At 49.7% G+C, this 18,655-nt stretch overlaps 1 protein-coding gene across 1 annotated transcript in view; it reads left to right on the plus strand.

Annotated features, from left to right (window-relative positions):
- The first annotated feature begins 3,766 nt into the window (after positions 1-3,766).
- The window catches only part of rmc1 (regulator of MON1-CCZ1), a 41,794-nt gene continuing 26,905 nt past the window's right edge, over positions 3,767-18,655 (plus strand). The window contains exons 1-4 of the mRNA XM_055633456.1: positions 3,767-3,919; positions 12,362-12,438; positions 17,553-17,637; positions 17,731-17,787. Coding sequence (XP_055489431.1) covers positions 3,821-3,919; positions 12,362-12,438; positions 17,553-17,637; positions 17,731-17,787 — 318 coding nt within the window. The 5' untranslated portion in view covers positions 3,767-3,820. The remainder of the gene's footprint in view (positions 3,920-12,361; positions 12,439-17,552; positions 17,638-17,730; positions 17,788-18,655) is intronic.

Genomic DNA, 18,655 nt, shown 5'->3' on the forward strand with positions numbered 1-18,655 from the left:
TTGGCCTCTGTTGCCCGTAGTGTGTAGAGTGTGGATGAGAAAGTGGGATAACATAGAACTAGTGTGAACGGGTGATCGATTAATTTGCCAGCAGGCATAAAAACATAAAATACATGAAACATGTAAATAAAGTGATGAATGGTAAAGGGCCTGTGTGTCCCACTTGCCGACTTATTTCGGTGACCGCCGGCATCATATCAGTGTCGCCAAAAGATTTTGAACATTTCAAAATCTAGCGGCGCCAAAAAAAATGTTGCAACACTTGAAAAAACACCGCGCGTCATACGTCATCACGCCGCAAATTTTTCGGTGGCCTGATACGTCAGTCAATAATGCTGGCAGTCGCTGAAAAAATCGGCTAGTGAGACAAGCCCTTAAGGCTTTGGGGATGTGCAAAGGTTGAGGCGATGGCGATGGGGGGGGGGGGTTGTCAGTCTCGGTCTACCTCACAAGGATGGGGGGAGAGAATTGTAAAGTTTGATAGCCATAGGGAAGAAGGATCTCCTGTGGCGTTCTGTCCTGCATCTTGATGGAACCAGTCTATTGCTGAAGGTACTCCTCAGGTTGACAAGTGGGTCATGGAGGGAGTAAGCTGTCCAGGATGTTCCGCAGTTTGAGGAGCATCCTCCCCTCCAAGACCATCTCACGTGAATCCATCTCCGCCCCCAGGATAGATAGATATAGATAGATATAGATAGATATAGATAGATAGATAGATATGCCATTTATTGTCACTATACATGTACAGTGAAACTGAAAGCTGCTCGTACTCAGTGCATACATACAATTTAGCACAAAAAACAAGAAACAGAAAAAAAAAAAAAAACAAGAAGGGAAAGGGGAGGGGGGGGGGGGGGGACATATATACATATATCATATATACATATATACAGATGGAAGTCCGTGTTGGGCGGTGTAGTCAGTGCATGTGTGAATTTGAATTTATGGTAGATATAATTCTCGGAAAGCAACTATTCCTGAGTCTGTTTGTCCTGGATTTGATGCACCTATAGCGCCTTCCAGAGGGCAGCAGGTCGAACAGTCCAAACGCAGGATGGGAGCTGTCTTTGATGATCTTCTTTGCCCTGCTAAGGCAGCGGGAGGTGTAGATGTCCATCAGGGAGGGGAGAGGGCAGCCAATGATCCTCTGCGCTGTCCTGGTTACCCTCTGAAGCCTCTCCCTGTCTGCCATGGTGCAGCTGCCATACCATGCTGTAATGCAGTATGTCAGCAGGCTCTCGATGGACGAGCGGTAGAAGGTCAGCAGCAGGTTAGAGTCCAGGTTGTGCTTCCTGAGGACCCACAGGAAGTGCAGCCGCTGCTGAGCCTTCTTGATGACCGCTGTCGTGTTGTCCGTCCAGGAGATGTCAGCAGCGATATGGACACCGAGAAACCGGAAGGTGTTGACCCTCTCCACACACTCGCCGTTGATGTGTAGGGGGGCTAAGTCGGTGATGTGCCTCCTGAAGTCGACAATGAGCTCTTTTGTTTTCCTGGTGTTCAGAGCCAGATTGTTTTCTGAGCACCAGGTTGTCAACTTCAGGACTTCCTCTCTGTAGGCTGCCTCGTCTCCCTTCGAAATAAGTCCGACCACAGTAGTGTCGTCAGCAAATTTGACGATGCGGTTGTTGTTGTGGGCCGGACTACAGTCGTAGGTGTAGAGACAGTATAAGAGGGGGCTTAGCACACAGCCCTGTGGGGAACCGGTACTCAACCTGCGAGTGGAGGAGAGGTGGGGGCCGAGTCTCACAGTCTGGGGCCAGTTGGTGAGGAAATCCTTTATCCAGGCACATGTGACAGTGGGGAGGCCGAGAGTGACCAGTTTACCTATGAGAATGTCCGGAATGATTGTATTAAAGGCTGAACTAAAATCCACAAAGAGCATCCGGACGTAGCTCTGCCCCTGCTCCAGATGGCTCAGCACAGAGTGGAGAGCTACGGTGATGGCGTCTTCTGTGGATCTGTTTTGGCGATAGGCGAATTGGTGGGGGTCGAGGTCTGGTGGTAGATAGTCCTTGATGTGCTGGAGGACCAACCTCTCGAAGCACTTCGTGATTACCGGAGTGAGGGCCACAGGACGGTAGTCATTAAGGCTGGTGATGGTAGACTTCTTCGGCACAGGGACGATTGTGGCTGATTTTAGGCAGGACGGAATAACTGCCTGGGCCAGGGAGAGGTTGAAAATTCTGGTGAAGATGGCAGTGAGCTGGTGGGCGCACGCTTTGAGCACCTTACCAGGTACTCCATCTGGGCCGGTAGCCTTCTTGGGGTTCACTGCCAGGAGCACCCGTCTGACATCGTGCTCCGTTACAGTGAGTGGAGTAGTACAGGAGCTAGGTGAGGGTCGAAACAGGGCTGTAGCAGGTGAGTGCTGCTGTTGTGATGTTTCAAAGCGGGAGAAGAAGCAATTTAGCTTTTCTGCCAGCGGCGCACTCAGGTCTTCTGACTTTGTGGCACAGCCTCTGTAGTTGGTAATGTCTTGTATGCCCCGCCATACCTCCCGTGTATTATTGCTGGACAAGTGGGACTCTATGCTCCTCTTATGGTCCGCCTTGGCTTTTTTAATACCACTTTTCAGATCGGCTCGAGCAGCCCTGTACAGAGCTCTGTCACCTGACCTGAAGGCAGCATCGCGGGCTCTGAGGAGTGTGCGGACCTGGCTGGACATCCAGGGTTTCTGGTTTGGGAAAACCCGTATGTTTTTGTCTACAGTCACATTTCCGATGCAGAACTTGATATAGTCCAGCACCGATTCTGTGAGAGTTTCCAGATCCTGGTGTTCGAATATGTCCCAGTTTGTCTGTGTAAAGCAGTCCTGTAGATTGGGGAGTGCATTTTCAGGCCAGGTTGTAACAGATCTTATGGTGGGCCTGGCACTGCGTCTGAGGGGGGTGTAGGCTGGAGAGAGCAGGAGGGAGAGATGATCTGACTGGCCGAGTTGGGGGAGGGGGATGGCTCTATACGCGTGCTTGATATTGGTGTAGACATGATCCAGCGTGTTCACCCCTCTAGTAGAACACTTGACATGTTGGTAGAATTTCGGCAGTACAGTCTTCAAGTTGGCCTTATTAAAGTCCCCTGCGATTATGTGAACACCTTCGGGGTGATCCCGCTGCCGTTCGTTAATGGTGTTCAGCAGGAGAGAGCGCCTTGTTTACATTGGCGTCAGGTGGAATATACACAGCCGTGACAATCACGACTGTTAGTTCTCTCGGTAGAAAAAAAGGCCGGCATCTTACAGACATGTACTCGAGGTCATGTCTGTAAGTCGATGGAGTCTGTGAGTCGATGGAGCCAGCCTTCCTGATAATGACAGCAACTCTATTGCTGTGCGCCAAAGGGAATGTGGGCCTGTTTCCGGGCTGCACCTTTCAATTAATTGATGATAGAGCTGGGCTATCCTTTCACGGGCTTGTGTAGGTTCTCTGTATGACAGAGCGTAGGGTCTTAGAATGAAGCAGGAAGGCCACGCTGCCCATCGTGAATCTGCTGTCTCTTTGGTCCCAGCCTATGTCCCTGCAAATGTCATAGAGCCATACACCACAGAAACATGCCCGGGGCCCAACACATCCATGCCTACCAAGATGCCCCGGGCCATTGGTAATGGCATAGAAGGGGCATCTAGGTCAGCATTGGCGAGCTAGGCCGAAGGGCCTGTTGTTTTTTTACTCCTTGATTGAGTTGGGCTGGGTGTGGCGTGGAGTGCGCCTGCGCGATGCCGGCGGGTGTAACAGCGAGTGCGCAGAGCCGGCAGTGTGAATGCGCCTGCGCGATGCCGGCCGCAGCGCCTGCGTGGTGGGTATGAAGCCGGCGGTCAGAGATGGCGCACGGACATCACCTCGCGCTGTGTCGCAGCCCCGTCACCTTCGAGAAGGTGTCCGCCCTCAACAGCGTCTTCTTCGATGAGACCAACAAACAGGTGAGGGGCCCCGTCCTCACACCCACCCGTCACTCCCCCCTCACACCCACCCCACCCCCACCCCCCCTCCCCACACCCACCCCTCACTCCCACACACACACCCCTCACCCCCCACACCCACCCCTCACTCCCCCCACACCCACCCCTCACTCCCCACACCCACCCCTCACCCCCCACACACCCACCCCTCACTCCCCACACCTCACTCCCCACACCCTCCTCACACCCCACACCCCACCCCACACCCCCCTCACACCCCACCCCTCACACCCCACACCCACCCCTCACACACCCACCCCACACCCACCCCCCCCCACTCCCCCACACCCACCCCTCCTCACACCCCTCACTCCCCACACTCACACCCACCCCTCACTCCCCCACACCCACCCCTCACTCACCCACCCACACCCACCCCCACACCCACCCATCACCCCCCCCACACCCCCACTCCCCACACCCACCCCCTCACTCCCACCCCTCACCCCCCCCCACCCACACCCACCTCACTCCCCCCACACCCACCCATCACCCCCCCCCCCCACCCCCACACCCACCCATCACACCCCCCTCCCACCCCCACCACCCCACCCCCATACCCCACCCCTCACACCCACCCATCACCCCCCCACCCCCACTCACCCCACACACCCACACCCACCCTCACTCCCCACACCCACCCACACTCCCCACCCCCCACCCCTCACTCCCCACACCCACCCCTCACACCCACCTCCCACCCCTCACACCCACCACCCCCCACCACACCCCCCCCACCCCTCACTCCCCACACCCCACCCCTCACTCACTCCCCACACCCACCCCTCACTCCCCCACACCCCCCCCACTCACTCCCCACACCCACCCCTCACTCCCCACACCCACCCCTCACTCCCCACACCCACCCCCCACACCCACCCCTCACTCCCCACACCCACCCCTCACACCCACCTCTCACTCCCAACACCCACCCTCCTCCCACACCCACCCCCACCCCTCACACCCCCCTCACTCCCACACCCACCCCTCACTCCCCACACCCACCCCCCACCACACCCACACACCACCTCTCCCACACCCACCCCCCACACCCACCCCTCACCCTCCCCACCCCCCCCCCCCCACACCCACCCCTCACTCCCCAACACCCACCCCTCACACCCCCACCCCACCCACCCCACACCCACCCACCCTCACACCCACCCTCACACCCACCCCCACTCCCAACACACACCCCTCACCCCCCACCCACCCTCACACACACACACCCCACCCCTCACTCCCCACACCCACCCCCCTCACTCCCCACACCCACCCTCACACCCACCCCTCACTCCCTCACACCCCCCCCCACTCCCCCCACACCCACCCCCCCCACTCCCCCACACCCACCCCTCACTCCCCACCCACCCTCCCCCCCCACCCCCCCCACACCCACCCTCACATCCACCCCACCTCCACCCACACCCCCCCACCCACCCCTCCCCCACACCCACCCCTCACCCCCACCCCCCCCCACACCCCACACTCCCCACCCCCACCCCTCCCACTCCCCACACCCCCCACACTCCCACCCCTCCCTCCCCACACCCACCCCTCACCCCCACCACCACCCCTCACTCCCAACACCCACCCCCCCACACCACCCCTCACTCCCCACCCACCCCCCCACACCCCACCCCTCACTCCCAACACCCACCCCTCACTCCCCACACCCACCCCTCACTCCCCCACACCCACCCCCCGGACCCCCCCCTCACTCCCCACACCCACCCCTCACTCCCCCACACCCACCCCTGACACTCCCACCCCTCACTCCCCTTACACCCTGGTTCAGCTTGTGTTCACCCCCCACACCCACCTCTCACTCCCTCACACCCACCCTCAAATCCCCACACCCACCCCCCCCACACCCACCCCTATCCCAATTCTCCTTGCACCTCTAAATTCTCTACCCATTTAGAAAATAGTCTACGCCTTTATTCCTACGACCAAAATGCATGACTCCACACTTGGCCACACTGTATTCCATCTGACATATCTATGCCCAATCTCCCAATCTGTCCAAGTCCTTCTGCAGAGTCCTTGCTTTCTCTGCACTATATGCCCCTCCACCTATCTTAGTATCATCTGCCAATTTAGCCACAAAGCCTTCAATCCCCTAATCCAAATCATTGATATATCCTGTTCTAGGGCCGGAACCCTTCGTCAGACTGAATATAGAAGAGGGGGATAAGTTGGTAAGAGAGGTGGTTAGCCTAGTAAGCCTTCTTCTTGCATATGGCATGCACAGCCTAAAGTTGTAGGTCAAGGGTAGACATCCAGGCCAGGTCAGTATCAGTTTCTGGGTGGATGGCTTTGATGCCACCAGGGAAAAGCATCAGTGAGCAGTCATTCACAATGTGTGGGATGGTCTGGTCTGGATGTCCGCAGTCGCAAGCAGGGCAGTCTGTCATCCCCCACATGCAGGTGATGGGCTGTTCTTGCATGGCGGGTGAGAATTATGTTCAGTGTTAGCCATTGCTTGCGATAGAGGTCAAATCCCGGAGGTTTCACTGTGGGGTCTGTGATAACCTCTCCGTTGTTGGTGTTGGTATATTTCCAGGCTCTGCGCTACTCAGTCTTGGAGTCAAAGTCTTCCAGGAATTTGACTGAAGACCAGAAGGGTTTGCGGGACTTCAGGCGCATGTTGGGCAGATGGTTCAAGTCAGCATGGATGGGAAGGTCAGGGTTAGCCTTAATATGGTGCATCAATCTTTCAACGTCCTCTCCCTTCTGTATATGCTGGGAGGGGCGATATGAGAGAGGACAGGGAGCCACTGCAAAGGTGTTGACTTGAGCGTCCCTGTGATTACCCGCATTACATAGTTAAGGACAGGGTCAACTCGTTTGGTGTGGCAGCTATTAGACCAAGCTACCACCCTCATCAGGTGTTCACGATAGGCGAGGGTGTGATCCAGGATGACTCCGAGGTTGGGGAATTTTTCATTCTTCACTGGCTTATCACTAAAGGACACTCGGAGCTTGGCATTGACCAGCCGATTGCAGAGGTGAAAGGCAATGACAGTTCTCTTAGATGGGTTGGGGCAAAGTCGCCAGAAGGTGAAGTACTCCTCCATCCCCTTCATGGGGGGCGTCGTCCTGTATGGTATGGCTGCCCAGCCTGCAGCTGTCCGTTTTTTCAACTCTTCTTTCCTTTTAGTGAGTTTTAGTGTTTTGTTTCTGGAGCTCTAGTCATTTTTATGTGGGGGGAGCAGGGGAGGAGGAATCTGCTTTCAGGGTCCCTACCTGGTCGGAGAGGCAGCTTTTCTCCGGGCAGCACCTTCGACCCATCCTCGCAGCCTACCAGCGAGCCTGGAGCGGCGTTTCCTGAGGGGACTGGCCAAACCACAGCTTTGGCGGTGGCACAGCACTGGTGCGCTATCGCAGAGCGGGCGATGTCTTGCCCGGGTCGCCTCGCTCGGACTCCGGTTTGCTGGGACTGCCGATGAAACATCGCGGAGCTGCGGGTCTGTGGAGTGGCCAGCTGCGGGCGGCGGCGCTGAACTTTACATCGGAAGCCAGGGATCTCTCGCCGAGACCGCCAGTGGTGGAGCTCCATCCAGCATGGTCTGTCGACTTCAGAAGCCGTGGTCTCCGGTAAGGAAGCGGCCGTTCCAGGTTTCCCATGCCGCTGTGAGGATTCTCCCGACGCCGGAGCACCATCATCCGGCGAGAAGGGCCTGGAACACCGGTCCTCCGTAAAGGCGACTGTGGAGGTCATAATAGGCCCGACTATGGGTGGACATGGGACATTGTGCCTTCCCTCATAATGGGAACCATTGTGAGGGGATGTTTTTTATGTTTAAATCTTTTTATTATTGTTGTGTCTGTATTCTTTTTTATGTGCTGCATTGGCAATAAGCATTTCACTACACCTATGGTGTATGTGACTAATAAATAACCTTTGAACCTTTGAAGTCTTGGGTTAGCGAAGGAGAATTTGGGTAATAATAATAATAATATATTTTATTGTCATTGCACATAAGCGCAATGAGATTTGGTATGCAGCTTCCATCCGATGTCATAACATAAAAAACTAATAACATTTAAATTTAGATATCCCCAGAACATGGATTGTAAAGAGACCAGTAAAATAGTCAAAACAGTTCATACAGACTAAAATGCAGATGTGTCTGTGCGACGTGACCATCCGAGGTATGTGGCCCACCTGGGTTTTCACTCATTGCTCCTTCACCTTATCCTCACCCTCACCTCCTCCCATCCCTGCCTGATCCACTGAGTTACTTCAGCACTTTTTTTTGCTCAAGATGTTAGCTCCGGCAGTTCCCTGTGTTCTCTTCCCCCACCCTCCTGTGGCCTGTAACGTTGGTGTAGCAGTGACACCAGGCATCGGAGATTTAATAGCCTCACGATGGCTGAATCTCCCATCATCAGTGCTCAGCGGTCACCACTTGGAATACAGCGCAGAAACAGACCCTTCGGCCCAACTCATCCATACCAACCAAGATGCCCCATCTAAACTAGTCAAGAGTGTTTAATTGTCATATGAACAGAACAATTAAATTCTTGCTTGCAGCAGCTTAATTGGCCTTTCACACCAATAATATATAATAATTATTGGCTAGCTCAAAGGGCCGAATGGACTACTGCACCCATTGTCTATAATCAACAGTTCAAAAAATTGATGGCCCCAATACGAATGATTCCAGGAATGAGTGGGTTAGCAAATGATGAGCGTTTGACAGCACTGGGCCTCTACTCGCTGGAGTTTAGAATGCTTAGGGGGGACCTCATTGAAATTTACAGAATAATGAAAAGCATAGATAGAGTGGATGTGGAATGGATGTTTCCACAGCTAGGAGTCTAGGACCAGAGGTCATAGCCGCAGAATTAAAAGGTTATCTTTTAGAAAGGAAGTGAGGAGGAACTTCTTCAGTCAGAGGGTAGCTAATCAGTGAACATTGCCATAGAGGGCTGTGGAGGCCAAGTCAGTGGATATTTTTAAGGCAGAGATAGACAAATTCTTGATTAGAACGTGTGTCAAGGGTTAGGGGGACAAGGCAGGAAACTGGGATTAGGAGGCAGAGATCAGCCATTAGCTGACTCGAAGGGCCGAATGGCCTACTCCTGCACCTATTGTCTATTGTCTAATTCTACTCCTATAACTTGTGAACACGGGTGCCAAAGTCCTTAGTGCAACCAAAAACAGTCTACAGTTCAGTCTTAACTGGTTATGCCAAAAGTTGCTCCATATACCTGCCTATTGCACCTGTGTTTGAACTGATTGTACCTGATCTGTGTGCAGTGCATGTAAAACAAAACCTGTCTGCAAAACAAAACTTTACACCTCGGTACATGTGCCACTAATAAATCCTCTGTTGTAACAGCATCAAGAGATAAGTAGACCCAAGCGCAGAGAAGAGATGGGGAGTAAGAGAAGGAGTAAGATAAACTCAAAAAGGGTTTGTCTAGAATCCTGATAAACAGGAGTAAGACACACCATGAGAACATCCAAAACTGAACAAAGACAGAGACAAACATCTGCATTTAAATAGGGAACTTAATAAGTGACACAAATGTTAATGACACAGAGCTGAAAATACTTAAATATAATTGAACAAAAGAACAACAGAACACAGTCTGTTCCGCTCTCAGTGATCAGCAGAGGGATCAACAGGCACAGTGACATTCGTGTGTGTGTAAAAAAAACAGTGACAATTCAGACGGAACAGTGGTGCAGCTGGTAGAGCCGCTGCCTCAAAGCGCCAGAGACCTGGGCTCGATCCTGACCTCGTGGTGCTGTCTATGTATGGAGTTTGCATGTTCTCCCTGTGACCACGTAGGTTTCCTCTTGGGCTCTGTTTTCCTCCAACAAGTTACAATACGATAGAACTTTATTATTAATGCAGGAGGGAAATTGATCCACTAGGGGGGGCGCCACCTCTGCCTACAGTCTGTTTTCATTTTTTTTAATTTTTAGCCAGTTTTGAAGTTTGTTTTGGAGATTTCTTTAGCTTTTCTATGTAGGGGAGGGGGGTAGGGTAAGGGTGACACTGTTTCCCAGTCACTTCCTGGCGAGGACGCGACTCGAAGAATAGTCGCGTCCTCGCCCACCTCCTCGCGGCCTACCACCTGGATTAGAATAGCCTTTCCTGCCGGGGACCGGACCAGAGCTTCAGCAGCAGCAGCGCAGCGCTGGATACATCGCGGAGTGGGCGATTGCTTACCTGGATCGTCGTTGAAGCTCCGGAGTGCTGAGCCTGCTGCTTCAACATCGGAACTGTGGTTTGCAGAGCTTCCAGCGTGGCTGGCACTGACTTCAACATCCAAAGTCCTGGGGCCCTTTGCTGAGAGCCGCCAGCGTTGAATCTCCGCCCAGCGCGGCCTGTGGACTCCGGTAGGAGGTGGCCGATTCGGGTGTCCAAGCCGCTGAGGATGTCCTCCAGTCCCGACGTCGGACTTCCATCACCCCGGCGAGCTGGCCTGAACCTCTGGCCTCCCGTAGCGGCGATTGCGAGGGGTTCTGGGGCCCCCGACCACTGGAGGACACCAGAGGAGGATGACAGAATTTTGGAGCCTTCCCTCATGGTGGGAAACTTTGATCCCGCTGTGTGGGGATGTCTGTGTTAAGACTATCGTGTTCTGTGCTCTATTATTCGTATGGCTGTGTGGCGACCTCACATTTCACTGGACCAATTGGTACATGTGACAAATAAATATATCTTGCATCTTGATCTGCCAACAGTCATAAAACACAAAATACATGAAACATGAAATTAAAGTGACGAGTGGAAAGGATTGGGGATGTGCAAAAATTGGGGGGGGGGGGGGGGAAGGGAAGAGTCGGTCTCAGTCTACCTCATGACAGAAGGGGGAGGAGTTATACAGTTTGATAGCCACAGGGAAGAAGGATCTCAGTGCAGGTTTGTAGGTTGATTGCCCCAGTGTGTTGGGAGTGGATGAGAAAGTGGGATAACATGGAACAAGTGATTGATGGTCGGCATGGGCCGAAGGGCCTGTTTCCATGCTGTATTTATAAAACTAAAAAACAATGTAGGTTTATTCAAGTCAGAAATGTGACAATTTGCAAAGGGGAACAATGAAATGGCAAAACAAAAAAAGCCTGGTATCTGTCTTCACAGAATATACTTCGGGGAACTTGCTAGAATTGATAGGGAACTAAGAGTTTAACGGGAAGGAGGAATTAAAGAGAATTGATATTCATTTAAGAAAATTCACCCTTGAATACTTAGTCATGAAAATAGTGGAAACATGTTGTCATCCAAAACCCAGTGGATTATTGATTAGTTCGAGCAGATTGGAGAGTGACCTTTGTACCCTCACTATTGAACAGTTGATGGAGGGGGAAGGGAAAACTCAGACCTGCAGGGGAAATGCTAGGGTCTGTTGTAAAAGAGTTAGGAAAGACGTCAACAAAGCTTTTCACTGTAGCTAGTACACGTGACAAAAGGTGACATTTGTTGTCTAGCGCTCTTGGGATCTTGCATTTTGTCCTACAGATTAGCCTACCTCGTCTTTTGCCTCTTTTTCACCTCTAACCTTTGTCCACCCACCCATCTGCCATTCAAAACGCACCCTCCGCTCACCCATATCCATCTATTACATGTAGAAAGGAACTGTGGATGCTGTTTTATGTTGAAGATAGACACAAACTGCTGGAGTAACACAGTAGGTCAGGCAGCATATCTGGAGCAAAAGATTCGGTGATGTTTTTGGTCAAAACCCTTCTTCAGACTGCTGAAAAACGGTCCTGACCCGGTCACCATCCTTTTTCTCTAGAGATGCTGCCTGACCCGCTGAGTTACTCCAGCATTTAGTGTCTTTCCCCACCTATTACTTGCCAGGCTTTGTCTCGCCTCCTCCCGCTCCCATTCTTTTATAGCTTTCCCCCCCACGCCAATTTACATCTGTCCATTCCCTCCACAGTTACTCCAGCTCTTTGTGCTTCACTCAAGATTCCAGCATCTGTTATTCCTTGTGTCTCCATTATGTCACTTCATAAGATCAGGAGACAGAGGTGCAGAATTAGGACATTCGCCTCGTCAAGTGTGTTCTGCCATTCGATCACAGCTGAAGATCTATTTTTTGCCCTCAACCGCATTTTCGTGCCTTCTCCCCGTAACCTGTCAAGAACTTGTCATTCCCCTCTTTAAAAATACCGAATGATTTGGCCTCTACAGCCGTCTGTGACAATAAAATGCACAGATTCACCACCCTCTGGCTAAAGAAATTTCTCCTCATCCCTATTCTAAAGGTATGTCCTTTTACAGGCACACCACCGATTTTCCAGCACCCTTGATTCCAGAGCGGCGGTGGTGGATCTGTATTCGGTGGAGGATCTATATTCTGAGGCTGCCCCCTAGACTCTCGCACTTAAGCTGGTTGGACAATAGAGGATCTTCCATTTTGCATTTACAGGTGTTTGCTGTTCGCTCCGGAGGTGCAACAGGTGTGGTGGCCAAAGGTCTGGATGACAAGGCCTCCATCTCTTTCAGGTAATACGTGCTGTGTGATCTTACATGACAGAAAAACGATTGTACTTTGTAGAACAACAATGGTTATAATAATGTGGTACTTTGGTTCTGTCTTCACTAAGGAAGACACAAACAATCTCCAAGAAAAACTAGGGGACCGAGGGTCTAGTAGGAAGTGGAACTGCAGGGAATTCACATTAGTCAGGAAATTGAGTTAGGTAAACTGTTGGGACTGAAGGCAGATAAATCCACAGGGCCTGATGGTCAGAGTACTCAAGGAGGAGGCTCTAGAAATGCATTGGTAATCATTTTCCAATGTTCTATAGACTGGATCAGTTCCTGTGGACTGGACGGTAGGTAATGTAACTCAATTTTTTAAGAAAGGAGGTAGAGAAAACAGAATTATACACCGGTTAGCCTTACATCGGTTATGGGGAAGATGCTTGAGCCGATTATTAAAGATGTAATAGCAGTGCATTTGGAAAGCAATGACAGGATCGGTGAAAGTCAGCATGGATTTATAAAGGGGAAATCATGCTTGTCTAATGTTCTGGAATTTTTTGAAGATGTTACAAGTGGAATGGATAAGGGAGAGCCAGTGGATGTGGTGTATCTGGACTTTCAAAAAGCCTTTGACAAGGTCCCACACAAGAGATGAGTGTGCAAAAGTAGAGCACATGGTATTAGGGGTAGGGTATTGACATGGATAGAGAACTGGTTGGCAGACAGGAAGCAAAGAGTAAGAATTAACGGGTCCTTTTTAGAATGGCAGGTAGTGATGTGGGGTGCCGCAAGGCTCAGTGTTGGGACCCCAGTTATTTACAATATATATTAACGATTTAGACATTGGAATTAAAGATAACATCTCCAAGTTTGCGGAGGACGTTGGCAGTGTGAGCTGCGAGGAGGATGCTATGAGCTGCAGGGTGACTTGAATAGGTAAGGTGAGTGGGCAGATGCAGTTTAATGTGGATAAATGTGAGGTTATCCACTTTGGTGGCAAGAACTGGAAGGCAGATTATCTGAATGGTGTCAGATTAGGAAAAGGGGAGGTGCAACAAGACTTGGGTGTGCTTGTACATCAGTCACTGAAAGTAAGTATGCAGGTACAGCAGGCAGTGAAGAAAGCTAATTGCGCATTCATTCGCAAGTTGTCCTTCATTGCGAGAGGATTTGAGTCACAGTTTAAGAATAAGGGCTAGGCTATTTAGGACTGAGATGAAGAAAAACGTTTTTACCCAGAGAGTTTTGAATCTGTGGAATTCTCTGCCACAGAAGGCAGTGGAGGCTAATTCATTGGATGTTTTCAAGAGAGAGTTAGATTTAGCTGCCTTCCCGCTGAGTTACTCCAGGTTTTTGTGTTTATCTTGGAGAGAAGGAATGGGTGATGTTTCGGGTTAAGAACCTAGATTTAGCTCGGGGGGGGGGGGGAACGCAGGAACGGGGTACTGATTTTGGATGATCAGCCATGATCATATTGAATGGCGGGGCTGGCTCAAAGGGCCAAATGGCCTACTCCTGTACCTATTTTCTATGTGTCTATGGGAGGGGAATCGAGAACCAGAGGACATAGATTTAAAGTGAGTGGGGAAAGATTTAATCGGAACTTTAGGTCCAACTTTTTCACCCAGAGGGTGGTGGGTATATGGAACAAGATAGTCGAGGCAAGTACAATTACAATATTTAAAAGACATTTGGACAGGTGGATGGATAGGAAAGGTTTTGAAGGATGTGGGTAGACACAAAATGCTGGAGTAGCTCAGCGGGACGGGCAGCATTTCTGGAGAATGCTTGATGTTTTGGGTCGAGACCCTTCTTCAGAGGTTTTAGAGGGATGTGGGCCAGGTTCAGTAAATGGGGCTGAATGGCCTGTTTTTGTGCTGTACAACACTGTGAACCTATGGTGACACCCTGTTACACATGCCACTCTTTGGCATATGATTTACTGGCTACCAAAGTATCTATGCTGCACTTCACTCAGCATTGTGGATTTGAGAAATTTTGCTTTTAGCAAAGTTTTCCAGGAACAGAACTTCTGTAAATTGAGCAATTACTGCATAGATTCACTTGAAATTGTTATCCTTAAGCGTAACTGAATGCTGTTTCGCATTTAATGACCTTCCTTATTTTAAACATGAAGATTAGCTGTGTTCTATTTTAGTCAGTTTTTTTTTTTGAGGAGTTGGGGGAAATTCTGCATTTTGGGTAAAAGTGCAGGACAGAAATCCCCCATAATCGCAGAATCATAAAACTGGTGTTAAAATGACTTTTTTTCCCCACACGAGCAGTTGGCCACATTTGTGGAGAGGGAGGGAAACTTTAGAATAATTTGCCAGAGAATTTGGGAACCTGGTGGTGGAAGAACAAAGGGTCAAGGCCAAGTCATGAGTGTCTAATTACCATATTTACCGACCATACAACAATTAAATTATTACGTGGCAGCAGCTTTTAGGTTTAGATTTATCATTGTCACTTGTACTGAGGTACAGTGAAAAGCTTTGTTTTACATGCTATCCCAACAGATCAGATAACACCTTGCATAGATACAATCAAATTAAACTCGAGTACAATAGAGGAAAGGGGAAGATACAGAGTGCAGAATATAGTTCTCAGCATTGTAGCACATTAGTGCAACGTCTGCAATGGGGTAAAGGTTTAGTTTAGTTCAGAGATACAGCATGGAAACAGGCCCTTCAGCCCACTGAGTCGGCACCAACCAGTGATCATCCCATACACTAACACTATCCCACACAGTAGGGACAATGTACAATTTTTACTGAAGCCAGATTAATCTACAAACCTGTACGTCTTTGGAAAACGGGAGGAAACCAGAGCACTCGGAGAAAACCCACGCGGTCACGGGGAGTACGTACAAACTCCGTACAGACAGTCCCCTTAGTCAGGTTTTAACCTGGGTCTCTGGCGCTGTAAGGCAGCAGCTCTACTGCTGCGCCACCCTGCTAAGGCGAATCAGACAGTATCCTAGCTTATGGAAGGACCGTTCAGAGTTACAGGTCCATTAATGCAATAACTAAAATATAAGTATACAATAATTAATAAATACAACAAATAATTACTGTATAGGTAACCATAATAGTGCATAAATGGAAGTCCATATTGCAATCAAAGACACAGTCCACAGATGATCACAGTTGCAGAGGTTAGTGTTGTGCAGTGTGCAAGAGACTGATGGTTGCTGGGAAGAAGCTGTTTTTGAACCTGGAGGTCACGGTTCTAGGGTTCCTGTACTTTCTTCCCGATGGTAGCAGTGAGATGAGAGCGTGCTTTCAACTTTTGTACTTTCTGCCTGACAGGAGAGGGGAGAAGAGTGCAGGTGTGGGTCTTTGATGATTTTTTGAGGCAGTGCTGCCTTTAGGTTCCCTCAGGTGTGGGGAAGTCATTACCTGTGATGGACTGGGCAGTGCCTATAACTATCTGATCTCCTTGGTTCCTGGGCATTTGAGTTGCCAATCCAGGCTTGATGTAACCAGTCAGTGTGCACTCTACCGTATATCTGTAATAGTTCGGTAGAGTACTCAAGGGAAGATAGTGATGGGTCAGAGGGTAGAAGTGAATAAATGTCTGGAGCGGGGAAGAAGCTGTTCCTGAATCTGGTGGTACATGCTTTCAAGCTTTTGTATCATCCTGGTTAGCACGCAGCAAGGGCTTTTCACTGTACCTCGATACACGTGACAATAAACTAAACTCAACTCACAGGGGTGGAACAGGTCTTTGATTATCCTGTTGCAAAGGGAGCTGACGGACTGGTGGCGCAGCTGTGATTGTGTTAGTTGAAGGCAGCAGTTTATCCTCCGCAGAGAGATACTTAGCGAAATGGGATAGAAACCTAGCGGTTCCTGGTTGTGGTGGTGTGTTGCAGCTGGACTCCATGCTGGTTGACAGAAAAATGATAGAAATAGTTCAGCTTCATTCTTTCGAACCTTCATTTCACTTTTTGCTTTAAGCTATGAATAAAATGGAGAAGTGGTCTTGTTCTGACCTTCTTAAAAAGTCCCTTAACTAATCTGTGACAATATGGGTTGTCTTGGAACGAAGCTCTTACTACGAAGTAGACACATATAGTATTTGTATCACCTTCAATGTACTGGGTTCATGGAGTGATCAGTGGTTAGGGTTTGACAATAAGCCAGTGAGGGAAAATGTCCAGAAGCTTGCTGGGTTTTGACACAAAGCCATTTGAGGACCAATAGTTTTCAGGGCTGTGCGGCGAGGCTGGAGGGGAACGGGGCGATGAGATTACTCCAGAGTGAGCTGGAATGGCCTCCATTGCTATGTTACAGAGGACAGGAATGGTGGAGATTTGAATGATCTTGAGTTGACAGGGAATTCGAAACAGCTAGTGTGGAAGTTGGGCGGCGCAGTGGCGTTGTGTAGAGTAGCAGCCTTAAAGCGCCAGAGAACCAGGTTCGATCCTGACTAAGAGCCATGTCTGTACGAAGTTTGTACGTTCTCCCTGTGACCGCGTGGTTTTCTCCAGGTGCTCCGGTTTCCTCCTATACTCCACGGTTTGTAGGTTAATTGACGTTGGTAAAGTTGTTCCTAGTGTGTAGTATAGTGTTTGTGTACAGGGTGATCGCTGGTCAGTGAAGAGTCGGTGGGCCGTAGGCCATGTTTCAGCACTGGTTAAAAATGCCAGTCACATTCACTTTACATTTTAAATTTGTTTTATTTAAGTTTCTGGCACTCCATGGTTCTTTAGAGCCATGGAGGGGAGTCATTAGCGGGTCAGGGGGATATTGTTGTTTTATTATCATGTGACCGCTGTTAGTCCAGAAAAACGGATAATCCAGAAAAGCTCTGGAACCGCTGGTGCCAGAAAATCGGTATTCAACCTGTAGATAGAGTGATAAAGGTGTACGGTATGCTTGCTTTTATATGTCGGGGCATTGAGTTTATGAGTCAGGAAGTCATAACACAGTCTTATAGACCATAAGACATAGGAACAGAATGAGGCAACTTGTCTATAGCGCCTGCTCTGCCAAGTTGGTCTCAACAAACAGTCCCTAATTTGGGTACACTAATTCTACTGGGAATTCCAGGCCTCGCCACAGAATGGTACGTGATGATAATAAATTCATACCAGCAAAAAACTTTTTTTGTTGTTCATTTCAAAGAATGGAAGACAAAGGAGAAGTGAAGTGCATCAAATTTTCATTTGGGAATAAGATTTTAGCCGTGCAGCGAACACCAAAGGCCGTGGTAAGGAAGGATGCGCTACCTGTTTCTTTAAAGGTCTGTTTTGAACGAGTGGACCTGTCATGGTGCAGACTAACATCTCTCATCTTTTTGTAGGATTTTATCAACTTCATTCCTGATCTGCCTCAAACAGAATACTCACAAGAATGCAAGGTAATGGAGGTACAGAGGGATACAGAACAGAATCAGGCCCTTTGGGCCATCAAGGCCATGCTGACCACAATCAAGAATTGGTCCCATTTAAAGATGCTGGTCCTTTTTTTGGATGTGATGTGTTCAGTAGCAATCGTTGGAATTGTACAACACAGAAATAAGCCCTTCGGCCCATCATGTCCATAGTGACCCTTTTGCCCATCTATAAGTAGCCCATCATCAGATCTGCATCCTTCAACTCTTTGCTCATTGACGTGCCCACCTAAATGATTGTTAAACGTGGTGATTGTATCTGATTCCACCATCTCTGGCAGTGAGTTTCAGATATTAAACTCTCTCTGTGGAAAACTTACCCACCAGATCCCGTTGCGAACTCCTTCCTCCCACAATTCCCTCTTGTTTTTTGATGCGCCTGTCATGGGAAATATATTCTAACGATCTACCCCATCTACTTTCATTTTATATACCTCCATCTAATCACCTTCAGCCTATTTCACTCCAGGAAATACAAACCTAGCTTATCCAATCTCTCCTCCAATTCAAGCTACATCCTGGTGAATCTCCCCTGCACTCTCTCCAGCACAATCACATCCTTCCTATAGCGTGACGACCAGAACTGCGCTCACTACTCCCGTGCGGACTAACCAGTGGTTGGTAAAGTTGCAACATATTGCCCTTAACCTTGTATTCTGTGGCCTGAAGACAAGCATGCCAGTATAATCAGTATAATATAATGCCTAATTATAATGCCTATATAGCCTAATTAGTGCCTATATAACCCCCCCCCCACCCGCCCTCCTGGCCTGCATCCCTCTCTGTCACATCTGAATCCTGTACCCTGGAAAATCAACCTGCCTTCCCATGGTCA

This window comes from Leucoraja erinacea, chromosome 4, assembly GCF_028641065.1.
Source record: "Leucoraja erinacea ecotype New England chromosome 4, Leri_hhj_1, whole genome shotgun sequence".
Lineage (NCBI taxonomy): Eukaryota > Metazoa > Chordata > Chondrichthyes > Rajiformes > Rajidae > Leucoraja > Leucoraja erinaceus.